Below are 12,860 nucleotides of genomic sequence, written 5' to 3'. Positions count from 1 at the left end.
TAGAACTTAATTAAAAAAACAGTTAAGATAATTTCAACCCCATAGAAAAGTGGAAAGAAAAATTTGATGACAACCCATAGATCCTCTACTTAGATTCGCCAGTTGTGAATGTTTTTCTATGTTTATCTTTCTCTCTAAATAGATGCTGATTTTACTGAACCACTTGTGAGTTAGTCACAGACTTTGTGACCCTTTACTCCAAAATCATGTACGCATCTGCTAATAAAGACGTTCTCCTGTAGGACTACAGTATCTTCATCCCACCTCAGAAAATTAACAATTCCCTAATCTTACGTATGATTGATACTTCATCTTCCTGGCTTCTAAAATCTTAAGAGCCTTTTAATTGTTGATCCAGGATCAAGTGAAGCTTCACATGATACATTTGGTTGTTTCTCTTAAGTCTTATTTTACAACAGACCTGCATTTTTGTTGTTGTTCATGACACTGATTTTATCCAAGAGTTAAGCCAAGCCGGTTGTCTTGGATAGTGACGTGCCATCCAGGTTTGTCATGATTGTCCCCCGATTAGATTCCTGAGGAACAGATCTTCCACAGTTTTGACCATAGCCGCCTGCAAACGGTGTGTGCTCCTTGTATCACCTCAGGCACACGGTGTCAGGGTGACTCACGGCTAACAAGTGTGGTGATTTGGTTAAGGTGCTGACTGCCAGGTCTCTTCAAAGGTGTATATTTTTTCCTCTTGTAATTAGTAATTTGTTGGGGGGGGGATACTTTGTGGTATTCCTAATAACCATTAACGCCTTAGAATCCATTCGTGATCCTTGCCTATTGCCTGCCGGGAACTGTAGAATGGCAACGCTAACATGCCCTTCCTTGACTATATTCATTAGCCTGCATTTTTCTGTAAAGAACAGCTGCTCTTTTTATTTTTGAGGATGCTCCATGGATTCTCTTTTTCAGTGAATTATATATAATCCATGACTGTTGTCCTATTTTTGATGTTTAAGTTGTCCCCAATTTTGGCTGGTAGGAATCTCTTCAAGCCAGCTCTTTTCGTCCTTTTGTTGTGGTCCCATTTGACCTGGAGCATGTCCTTGCTTTCTAGAATAACAAGATGCCTTAGATCCACATTTGGACTTTGTTTTCTCCAAACCCAAACCTGCTGTTTCTCCAAGGGATTCTGGTTCCTTTTTAGTGTGGGGAGTAGTATTCAGGAGGCAAGGTCTGGGTGCTAGGTGTGCTCACGGCCACTGGGGAGTCATGCCCTTAGGCCCTTTTAGTGTCCCCGATACACATAGATCATGACTGACGGGGGCAGATCCCCATTTTACAGCCACAGAGCCAGACCCGAGGCAGGGGGTGAGGAGCTCGGCCGGCGCCTGTCGCAAGCCAGCAGGACGCGTGTGGTGGGAGCCTGTGGAGCTCTGGGCTCACAGCCCTCTGTGCTTGGGGCTCTGAAATTTTGGCTCTGAGACCATGAAGGGATTGAACAGGAGGAGGAAAACAAACACCCCAAACCCTCCGATGTGTCCGTAAAGACAGGAACTCCGTCCAGTTCATTGAATTCTGTGCGTGTGATCTGCCTCTGGAGAGAGGGTGAACCACATGCTGACTAAAATTTGGGTTCCCGACTGGCCGGTGCTCCCAGCAGCCCCTCTAGGTGCAAGGTGGAAGGGATTAGCCCACCGTCCTGCTGCCCTCGGGCCGGCCCCTCTTGGGGGCTCCCCGTCGGCCCTGGGCATGTAGCTCAGCCCCGAGGGGCAGGGGCTCTGCTCACCCTCATCTCCCTCTTCCCGGACAGGGGCACCAGGGCGCAGTCGGCACGGAGCCCTGCCTGTTCTGCACCGAAAGACTCGAGCACTCGCAGGGCTGTGCACATGTGTCAACCGTGCGCGTGTGTCTCAGATGTAAGGGAGGCCTGATGAGTGTGTGTTGAGTGCAGGAGAGAATGTGGCCGCTGTCAAATGTGAGTAGGGATTCACAGCCTCCTGGCACCTTCTTGCTAGGTGGGGGTCACTGTGTCCCTGCGGGGGGGAAGGCTTCCCTTTGGTACCGTTGAGTCACTGCTGTCAAACGTCTGAAAAGCCAGGGAAGCCTGAAGCACCGTTTGCGCCCCTGTGCTGGGTAGAGCCCGCGCGGGTTCTGCTTGGGCCTGCCTTACAGTTCCTTGGCCTCATTCTCCCCTGTCCCAGGCCTGCGCGACGCAGGAGGGGACTGTGTGCTGTGACTTCCTTCGAGCTGACCGTGTGAAGGGGGGCGGGCGCTGGCGACGGGCCTGGGCCAGAGAACAGGACGGACCGTGCGCTCTAGCCTGATGATAAACACCCACAGCAGGTGCCCACTGCCCCAGCACGTTGAGAAATCATCTTTATTTAAGAACTGCCTGCTACCAGAGTCAATAAGTAACTACCATCAGAAGTACAAGAGAGACGAACAATAGGCCAGTGGAAGTGGTTCCATTTCAACAAGAACGGGGTCGAGTCAGGGGGGTCTGATGGAGCCCTAGCCCTCGCCCAGCCGTGAGCCTGTGAGCCTGCAGGCCCTGGATGGGGCTGGGTAAGTTGGAGTCTGGGGGCCAGGGCAGGGTGCACCCCGTCGAAGGGCGCGAGGCTCCCTGGGGCTCTAGGCAAAGTTATCTGGCCTATTTCCCCCCCCTCTCCAGTTTCCCTGTATTCTCCTGCCTTCTCAAAGCCTATGACCATATATACAGCTACCAGGCCCCTCTTCCCATGCAGCTTTTAGAAGTCCCTTACGGATGCCCATCTAATCCCTCACACCCCTCCAGGAGCCTCTCGGGCAACCTTGTTCATCCCAGGACGAAGCCCCGCTTAGGTCTGACCTGGGGAAACGGCACCACACCTGGGCCTCGGAACCAGGTTTGAGGATACCCCTAGCCCGCCAGCACTACCCTCTGGTTGGCGGTCACATTCTGAGCCAGGAAGAGAAAAGAGAGTCCTCCAGGTGGGGAGGAGATGAAAGGGAGTGAAACATCCTTAGCCAGCTTGGGTTCTTGCCCTGAGGAGCCTCCACGGCCCCTGGGGCTGCCAAGAGGCACCGTCTGCCGCCCAGGAGTGCCCGAGGTGAGCCTCCCCACTTGGTGACAGTGACTGTGGTCACTACACCTATGGGAAGGGGCCACGGCGGGAAGGAGTGCCAAGACTCTTCCTGTGCTGACCGCAGAATCGCGGTCCTGCAAGGACGCTCAACAGCATCTCCTCACCCTCCAGACTTCACCGGGCTTAGACCCCAGACCGACAGCTGTCAGAATTCCCCAGAGGCCCCTAGAAGAGGAAGCAGCCTCTTCATCCCTCATCCCGGGCTCTCCCTGCAGAAGCTCTTCCTGATGCTGGACCTCAGATTCTGTTATTTTATCAAAAGAAAAAGAGCCCCTCCTCATGGCTTTTCCGTTCCCCGGCCCATCTCTGTCATTTGACGACCTGAATGCAAGTGGATAGCCTGACCTTGCTGGCCCCCAAGACCCGAGCTGGAGAGAGCTCCTGTCTGCCTGAGGGCAAGGTATACATCGAGACTGTTAGAGCAACAAGGACCAAGTAGCCAAGACCAGGGGGCAGAGGGCCCCCTGTAGGCTGAGCCCAAACGTAGGCAGAACGGAGAGACTGTTCCCCGCAGCCCTGAGGCCGTGTCTGCAGGCTGTCTCTGTCCCTAGTCCTCAAGGCACTTACTGGCCACTAAGCTGTGGGTAAAGGACTTCTTTGTGGCTGTCCCCCTTGTCGCCTCCTCTGGGGCTTGGTGTGTGGGAGAGGAGAGATCCAGAATCGAGTACTGACCACAGCAGGGGTGAGACTCAGCCTGTGTGAGCAGAGAAGGTGGAAATCAGAGGCCCCCGGGCAGGAAGGGGCTCTTCTGTGTAAGCCACCTCAGCTGGGGGCTATTCTATTTTATGCGCTTGCATGTCCTGCAGTCACCCACTGTCTTACTGAACCCGAATCCGTCCTCTGCCTGACATCTGAGGCTGCAGGTGCATGAGTTTCCAGACAGCTCTGCATCCCCCGGACAAGTTCTGGTGAGGTTTTCCTGGGCTGAGTTTTCCTACTTAAAAGCCCTTGCTAGGTTTTCCAGACGGTCTGCTCTCCTCCCCTTTGCCAAGGGGCCTCATTAGAACTAAGGTTCTTAGTCACGAATGCCTTTTGCCTGAAGCAAGCTCAGGGACCTCAGCCTCCCGCTCCCTGTTGGGCCCCGTGCACAGCGGCTCATCATTCCCGCCCCAGCATCTACACACCCGTCCTCCTGCTTCCCCTGCCACAGCCCGAGGCAGTGAGGAAAGACTCAGCTAAGCCTTAGAAGGTTTTTTTTTTTTGTTTTTTACCCTCAGCATCCCCTTTCTGATAGAGCTGGGGACAGGCGGGATCCCAGCCACGGGGGACCAGGAAGGGTGCTAGACCATTTGGGGTCTCTGTTCAGCATGTGGTCACTTAGCTGAGCCCCCAGCACCTCGCCTAGGGGGAGGGGAGGATGGATAGGAGCAGGTGAGGAGGGTTTGGTCAGTGGCTCCAGGGAGGCGGTCCCGGGCCGGGGCCGGAGTGGTGGGTGCAGCGGTGGCCCGGAGAAGTGGTGTGAGCTGACATTTTAACAAAATTGTAGCGGGTAAACATCAACAGAAACCTGCCCAGGAAAACAGAGCAGGACTTAAAAGTTAAAAACCCATAACAAAATAGAGCTCTAACTGTAAACTACAGAAGCCAGGCTTTGAGGTCCTCCACAGGCCTGTCCCTTACGAGATGCCTGTCTCGCTGCTCCCGTAAGTGAAGGGCCACCTGTCAGAGCATGGGCTTTGGGGTTTCCTGGTTGTGTCACCACTGCTGCCTGGGTCTGGGGAATCCCTGTCCTTGCTTTGGCCCCTTGGAGCCAGGGTAAGGGCAGCAGGGGGCTTCAAGCCAGCACTGCATGTCGAGGGCCCAGCAGAAGTTCGGCTTGGAAGGCGAAGGACCGACGTCTCCTGGCATTGGCCCATGCCTCGGGCGGGGACCCAGCCATGCTGGTCACCCCACGATGACCCACCTGAACCTCCTGAAGCAGAATTGTCATAGCCCACCACCTTTCTTAAGACCTTCTTAACCAGGCCATAGCCATTCAGCGCTGCCCCCTTCCTCTGGACAGACAGCCCGGAATAGGAAGGTAGGACAGGCTGTGTGACCTTGGGAAGTCCCTCACTCTTCCGTTTCCTCATCTGTAAAGTGAGGGGCTAGGGCAGGTCGAGCTCGAAAGCCTCCTCCAGCTCTGTTGTCCCGTGACTGGGAATGTACCCAGAGCGCATGATTTATTAATGCCTTTTTCTCCGGGGGAAATGCAAAAGAGCAGTCGGAGGTGGCCTGGGCGACAGGTCTGGTCAGGTGGCCCAGGGCATTCCTGGGAGCAGGTAGGGCCGCAGGTATCCTTGGCCCTTCTGGGAAGACTCCCGACTGCAGAACGCACAGAACTGAGGCCGCCCTCCTGTCCCCAGGCTGTGCGAGTCAGTGCTGGAGAGCGGCGGGCCCGGGGCCCGCAGGCCCAGCGGGAGGCAGGGGGTGGGCGCATGAGCCCGGTCTCCCATCTCCTGCCTACACCCTGGAGGAGCCGTGCTGGATGGGTTTTGGTGGGGTGGGGGGACCTCCCCAAGATAAGCCCTTTAGTCACTCGGCCACCGGTGGTGGCTTCTGTCACTCTGGGGGTGACAGGGTCAGGTTGGCAGTGTTGGCTAAGACAGCAGCATCACCTGCCTTGGGACTATGCCTCAGGCCAAGTCTGGTGCCCCTTTCTACCCAGTGTCCCAGCCTCTCAATCCCTTTGAGCTCCCACCCTCAGCAGTCTGGAGTATCATCCCCCAAAGCTGCAGGGACTCAGGCTCCTGGCCTCAGACTCTGGCGCACTGGTTTTCAGCCACCTGGGTAGGTGGCAGGGGCCTCTAGGGGGCATCGAGGACAATGTCAGGGTCCAGCTGTGCGGCCCCTGGGGAAAGTAGGGGAGTTTTTGGTCCTGGGTCTGGCTCTATCCTTAGACTGAGGGACGTTGATGTTTATGCTTTGTCCTACTGCAGCCCATTGGTGTCCAGTGTTCCCACTGGGCCAGGCACTCTGCTCCCAGGGGGCGGAGTGCGTCTGCGGGACCAGAGCGCCATCTTCCCCGATGTGCCGATATGTGTTTCAAATCCCCTTCTTCCCATGGGCCTGTTCCTTCCGTCCAGGCGCCCCAGAGGGCCCAGGCATAGGGCTCAGTATCATCATGGAAGTTACTGCCTGGTGTCTTTTGATTTAAAGAAAAAGAAATCCTTGTACGGGTTCTATCCTGCGGCAGAATATGAAATATCCTACCTCCTACAAAAAAGGGCACTGTTTAAAATAGGTACTGAAAGCCAGCCATTCTCAGGCCCTGTGTTGGGCCACCTTGGCATCAGGAAGGGGCCAGGGCCAGCTGGCTGTGTCCATCAGAGGCGGCGGTCCAGCTGTGGCAGAGAGGGAGGGGTGCCAAGATCAGAGCTCCAGGTAGCCTGCGAGGACCAGAATCGCCATCAATGAGGAGAGAATGGTGCCAGGATGTGGGGCTGGGCTGATTGCAGAGTTCTCCACCATCATGCTTGTGCCTGAAACCAGCAGGTGGAAAAGTGGGGCTGTGTCCGCTGGGCTTGGGGTCAGCCTGCCCCCGACCCACCCCCAGGACAGGATCCAAACCTTGGCTAAGGAGACTCGGGGAGGGCGGCTTCAGGGCTGGGAGGTGTTCTCAGCCCTGCTCCTACAGCATTTTGTAAGACCTTTGCTTCTGCAGTCTCGAGACCGGCCCTGTACCCCGTGAAGGGAGCTCACTCCTCCCTGGCCCTCAGGGATGTGTGGGGGTGGGGGACGGGTGGTGGGGAGGGCCGTGCCAGGACTCGGTTACACTCGGTTCCTGCCTCCCTTCCTCTTTCCCCTGGGGGTCTGGCTGAGTTGGGGTTGTTTTGGGTGGGAATGGTTCCTTCATCAAGCATCCGGACGGACCCTGATGCTCCTGGGGGATATGGTGGGGAAGAGACAGCACCTCCATTCCTCACAATGTGGACTTCTGCTGGGGTCCCATCCCCTCCAGGCCCTGTGGTCCGAATCTGCACCAGGGCATGGCTGATGTCTTCCGGAACGGCAATGTCTATCCAGTTCCTGCTGGTGAGGTGGAGCGTGGGAGTCGGGTGTAAGTCATTCTGGTACAGCATCTGTGGGGAGGAGGTTAGCCAAGGTAGAGTTTACTTACAGCCTCTGATTCTTCTCTTCCCCAGCGCTGGGCACTGGGAGGTTCCCATTCGGTGCTGGTCCTCACCTTTCCTGTTGCCCGTTGACCCGGACCAGGCTCTTGAACAAGCTCCTCACTGGTGGGAGGAAAGCTTGCAAGCAGCTGAACCAGCTTTGCAGACTCCTTAGGCTGGAAGGACCCTCAGACTTCACCTAGTCCATCGCCGCCCCCTTGAGCCCTGTCTTCCCACCATCCTCCCTTCAGCCCCTTTTCTTCTGTCTCTGCTGCAAGCTACCTATATTTTGTGTCTCCGACAATCCCAAACTCTGCTTACGTCTGACTTGGAGCCCTCTTGCTCCACACTGCAGCTCCCTCTGTCCCCTGGAAATTCAGAGGCGCTGTGCCCGACCGCTCAGTGCCTGGTGGAGCCCTTCCTTACCTTATAGCCTGTGACTGCAGACTCATTTCGGAGAGGAACCACAGGATCCCACTTGATACTAAGACTGGAGCTTGAGAAAGTCCAGGAGATGTTGCCAGGAGGGCGCTGTGGGGCTGCCGGAGGAGGGAGAAAATTGAGAAATGTTCCCAATGTTTCCTCCCCAGCCGCCCCCTTGCCTTAGCTGGTCTTTTTCTAGGTGTCTGCCCACAGCCGTTAAACCCAGAACATTCTATCACAGCTGCCTAAGAAACAAACCTCATGAAAACCCAAAGGCTGGAGAAGGGAGAGGTGCTTCAGAGGCCATGAATTCTCCCTATTTTCATTAGTCTTTTTTTTTTTCTTTAAAGATTTTATTTATTTATTTAGAGAAAGAATTCGAGCATGAGTGGGGGGAGGAGCAGAGGGAAGGGGAGAAGCAGGCTCCCTGATGAGCAGGGAGCCCAATTCGGGGCTTGATCCCAGCACCCCAGGATCGTAGCCTGAGCCGAAGGCAGACACCCCACTGAGCTACCAAGGCACCCCTATTTTCATTAGTCTTGCTGTCTTGTATCTGTCCAGCCCGGGGCTAGTGGGCTAGAACATTAGTCTCATCAAAGGGGAGAGAGTGGTCCTAGAGGCCCTCCCACCCCCAGGGGACAGACTCACGGGGCTTCATGGTGGTGGCATCAGCAGAAGGGCTGGCGGGCCCAGTGCCTGCCCGGTTGTAGGCCCGCACGGTCACGTGGTACTTGGTGTTGGGGTGCAGGCCAGTGACTCGGGCACTGGTGTCCAGCCCGGCTGTCCTCACTCGGTCAGCAGCTGCTTCTTTGTCGCCGGCCTTCCAGTAGCGGAGCTGAAGGGGGCAGGGGGACCCCTAGGGTCAGCAGCCAAGCCCACACCTCAGGGCGAGCCTGACCCTGGCCCTGGCCACCGACATCCTGTTCCTCTCCTGCTCCCTCTGGTCCTCCTGACCCAGTCTCGGATCTCAGAACCCGGACACTAGGTCATGAGCTCCAAGACAGCAGGGACACGTGCGCGTCGCTGCTGGCTTGCTGGCGCCCCGCAGAGAGCCCAGGCAGGGCTGGCTCTAGGCAAGCACTTCCCTTCAAGCCTGTCCACAGCTCAGTCTTCGGCTCTGGGCTCTGGGCGTCAGCCACAGGCGCTTGGCTAGGGCTGCCTCCCCAGGGCCGCCCAGACTGTGGCAATTCCCCACGTCAGTGAACGAGTGATCCCAGGAGGAGCGACCAGTGAGCTGTGAGGTGCCCCGGCCCCCCTTCCTCTCCCAGGTCCCAGGTCAGTGCTCACCTCATACCCCAGGAGGATGCCATTCATGTCCTGCTGCACGGGTTCCCAGGTCACGTTCATCTCGGAAGATGAGACCCCCTTGGCCCAGACCTTGGTAGGGGCCACCCTGGGCTCTGGGGACGGATACAGAATGGGTTTGGATTCCCCGGGGCCTCCCTGTGTCCTACAGAGACGCTGCCAATCCGGACTGCCCTTGCTTAGGATTTTCTAGAGCGCAGGGCCCTGGATGAAGGCCACGAGGGGGTTCCCGCAGCATCCCCCAGCCCGCTTCTCTTCCCAGAGAGCCCCCCTCCTCCTTCCCCCCGCCTGAGCGGGAGACAGGGTAGCCAGGGCCGGGAATGAGGCCAGCGGGCTGCCCGACCGCCTGGGGTGAGCAGCACCTTCCTCGGCGGAGTACACCAGCGCCGTGAGGCTCTCGGGCCCTTCCCCGCGGCGGTTGTAGCTGCGGATCTTGACCTCGAAGGGCGTGTAGGGCCGGACGCTGTCGTTGCTGTAGACGAAGTGCTGGGTGTGGGCGCCGGGCACCCGGGCGGTTTGCCAGCGGCCGCTGCCCTGCCTGCGGAAGGACAGCAGGTAGCCGAAGCCGTCTCCGTTCTGGTACTCCCGCGACATGGGCTGGGGGGCAAGAGCGTGGCGTGGGCGAGGGGCCGCCGGGCGTTCGCCTGCCCCGCCTCCGGCCCCACGCAGCCTCGGCCAAGCGGCGCAGCCCCGGGGCTTGGGGCGGGTGGGGGAGTCCTGCAGTGAGTGCGAGGGGAGGGGAGAGGATGCTGCCCGCCCCCACTCGGGGCCGCACGGCGGCCCTGTCTGGGTCCTGTCTACACGCAGCGCAAATCTGGAGATGCGTGGGGACGGGTGGGGGGCAGGACGTGTCCCTCCAGAGAGCTTGGAGGCACGGTTCTGCCTCTGTCCCTGCAGCTTACCGTCCAGTTGACGATGAGCTCTCCGGGGGCTCCACCCCCTCCGCTGAGTCCTGAGGGTGCCACCGAGGGGGCTGTCAGGGCAAAGGGACACAGATGTGGCTTGTGAATGGACCGTGACGGGGCACAAGCCTCGCGTGCATGCCTGTGCAGTAGACTAGGATGGGGACACCCCTTCACACTGGCCCTAGTTTTGTCCTCCAACAGGCCCTCTGGACGTGGGCTCTGGAGTCAAGGGAGACCTGACATCAAGTCCCACCTCTGCCACTTACTAGCTGTGTGTCCCTGGGCAAGTTACTTAACCTCTCTGAGCCTGAGTGCTCTCTCCGTAAGATGAGGATAATAATGTTTCTCTCAAAGGGCTCTAAGAAGAATAAAATCCAACACAATGGTGCCTAGCTCATGTACCAGTCCATGCTCCGTAATAGTTGATGCTCCATAAATGACCTTTGTCTTCTTCTCTCCTGTCAGTTTGAACTAAATAAAAGAGACCAACTCCAGTTTGTTCTAAAATGAGGGGAATAAATCATCTGGAACTGCAGTTAATGCAAAAAATATTTCTTTTGGGTTGCAGGGGGGTTTATTATTATTTTTCTCTTCATGGCAGATTTAATTTCCTAATTGTCTCTAGTATTCAACAAAGCTGATATTAAAACAAGACTATTTAATTAGATCACGAGTCTTGGCAGGGGGTAACTTGGCTGAGCGACAAAATAGTTCCACAGAGAATCCAGCAAGGGGAAACTTACCACTTGATTCTGATGTCAGTAGTTTAGGGCCTTGTAATGTGCAAGGGGTGCTTAACCACATTGCCCATGTGATCCTGTGAGGTGGGCGTTCTTATCACCCTTGTCAAGTGGAAAGACCAAGGCCCAGAGCAGTTGAGTGACTTGCCTAAGGTCACACAGCTAATAAATGGCACAGTTCAAATTTGAACTCAACTCTTCTGATTTCAAAATCCATCATCTTTCTTCTGCACCCTAGCTGTCTTTTGCTCACCAACTCCTGGGATACCAGAATGAAGGAGACCACTGCCCTCCCTTCATTTGTCTCTCTAAGAAGTTCAACCAAAGAAGGGGCTTTTTCTGGAATTCCTTACTCTGGAGAGGTACCGGTTAAAAATGTTGACTGACTGGAGAGTTGGCCTGGGGCATATGGGAAACCATGTTTAAGGGACACAGGGAGGCAGACCCTTACTACACATGGGAGGGGGGGAAGCGTGGGTGGCTGGGGAAAGGGAGACGGGGTCCTGATTCCATGTTGCCCATCTCAGGAACCCAAGGCTCTCATTCTGGACCTTCAGCTGTGAAAGTCTCAGAGGGTGGGCAGGTGCCTCTCCTGGCTTCTCTCCCCTTCCTTCCCCACTCAAGATGTGACACCTACCTGCCTTTCAGGGAGGCTTGTGGGAAGATTGTCCCATTCCACCTGCTCTGAAGGATTTAGAGACACGGACTGCTTCCCTACACACACACACACACACACACACACACACCTTCCTCATTAACTGATTTCAGCAGCTCATGTACTACCAGGGAGGACATCTGCCCATCACCCCATGGTCCTGGGTTCAAGTCCAGGCTCTGCCGATGTGACTCTTCTCTTCTCCAGACTTTGATTTTTCCTTTTATTTTGAGATCATCGTAGATTCACATGCAGTTGTAAGGTTGGCCCATTTTTTAAAAGGAGGAGTTTGGACCGGATGGGTCTTCCAGCCCCGACAGGCCCAGGCCTTGGCCCAGGGCAGAATGCACCGTGCAGTGCAATGGCCTTGCCCTGACTGTGTCCCTTTCTCATCTGTTTTGTTACAGTCCGAAGCCTGGTGAGCAGGGTGGGAACTCCCGTAATTGCTGCTCCCCTGGGGTTCCCTCTCAGGAGGGCTAGGGGCTGTGTGCCCTGACGTTACTTCTCTTTGGGACCCCCAGGACTCTGACCTGCTTCCTTGGTCCGGATTTTGCTAGAGGGCCCACTGGGCTCCCCGGTGCCCAGGATGTTGCTGGCTAAGACCCGGAACTCATAGTCCATCCAGGGCGTGAGGCCCAGCACCTGGGCGGTCTCGGCGTTGCCCTCAATGTTGGCGGGATCTGCAAGGGACCCGGAGTCAGGGTGCTGGCACTTGTTAGTCTAGATGGAAGGGGCAGGGACTGGGCCTGACTCACCTCATATCCGGGCCCTCATGGTGGTGCCTGCCATACGCTCAGTGCTCAGCACCTCTTTTAGAAAGGATGGGAAAACTAGTAGACTTCCCTGCCTGGGAGCCTCTGTTGATGCTGTGTGCATCAGTGTGAGCCACAGAGATGGTCTGTCAATGTTCTAAGGGCACAGACTGAGTGCTCCCTTCTCCAGCTCTCTTCCCACTCTCTTGCCATCCATGGGACCGCCTCCCCCAAGGGCCGGGGAGCTCCCTGCTGGCAGAGGGGCTAAGCTTGTCCCTCTCGGAAGTTCCCGGCTCAGCCAGGCCTTATCTGCACTGACCTAGGTGGACCCTCACACTTACTGGTGCGAACCTGCTTCCACTTCCCTGCAGGTGGAGTGCGGGCTTGCAGGGTGTACTTGGCAATGGGGCTGTGGTTGTCGAAACCTCGGCTCCAGCTGAGCTGGACGGTGGTGTCGCCAATGTTCCTCACCACCACGCCTCCTGGGGGACCTGGTGGACCTGCACCAGGGGGTCAGAGCACAGTGAGTCAGAACTGGGCAGCTTCAAATTTGAGCCAATCTCCTCCCGGCTGGCTTGGGCTGGTGCAGTACCCAGAGGGGGCAGCAGAGGGCGCAGTAAACACGTATGGGGTGGGGGGGCCAGGAAGGGGGGCAGCAGCAGATGGGGGGCTGGGAGGTTGGAGAAATGTGTCCCAGGCTGGAGGGGCTCACGGAGGCCCTCACGTAGAGATGTGTATAGATTTCCCAGCGCCAGGCTTTGAAAAGTGCTGGCCTCAGCCGAGTTCTTCTGTCTAGGGAAGTGGATCTTTAAAATTATGACTCTGGAGGAGGAATATTCTATTCCTCTGGGACCTTCAAAAAACCACAGGATAAGTTCGGCTCTGGGGACTTAGAAGCCCTTCTCTGTC

The 12,860-nt window shown here is 56.5% G+C and overlaps 1 protein-coding gene across 1 annotated transcript in view; it reads right to left on the bottom strand.

The window, feature by feature from the left end:
• Positions 1 to 2,313: 2,313 nt before the first annotated feature.
• Positions 2,314 to 12,860, bottom strand: part of CNTN2 (contactin 2) — a 32,201-nt gene continuing 21,654 nt past the window's right edge. Inside the window, exons 15-23 of the mRNA XM_081825089.1 lie at positions 12,293 to 12,451; positions 11,730 to 11,879; positions 9,802 to 9,872; positions 9,262 to 9,496; positions 8,882 to 8,994; positions 8,243 to 8,429; positions 7,598 to 7,710; positions 6,973 to 7,141; positions 2,314 to 6,541 (exon numbers count right to left, since the gene is read on the bottom strand). Of these exons, the coding sequence (XP_081681215.1) occupies positions 6,432 to 6,541; positions 6,973 to 7,141; positions 7,598 to 7,710; positions 8,243 to 8,429; positions 8,882 to 8,994; positions 9,262 to 9,496; positions 9,802 to 9,872; positions 11,730 to 11,879; positions 12,293 to 12,451 (1,307 nt within the window). The 3' untranslated portion in view covers positions 2,314 to 6,431. The remainder of the gene's footprint in view (positions 6,542 to 6,972; positions 7,142 to 7,597; positions 7,711 to 8,242; positions 8,430 to 8,881; positions 8,995 to 9,261; positions 9,497 to 9,801; positions 9,873 to 11,729; positions 11,880 to 12,292; positions 12,452 to 12,860) is intronic.

This window comes from Leptonychotes weddellii, chromosome 6 (assembly GCF_054177405.1).
Source record: "Leptonychotes weddellii isolate Sample4059 chromosome 6, ASM5417740v2, whole genome shotgun sequence".
In the NCBI taxonomy this organism is placed as follows: domain Eukaryota; kingdom Metazoa; phylum Chordata; class Mammalia; order Carnivora; family Phocidae; genus Leptonychotes; species Leptonychotes weddellii.
The sequence above is the reverse complement of the archived record's forward strand: the minus strand, read 5'-3'. Positions and strand labels throughout refer to the sequence as shown.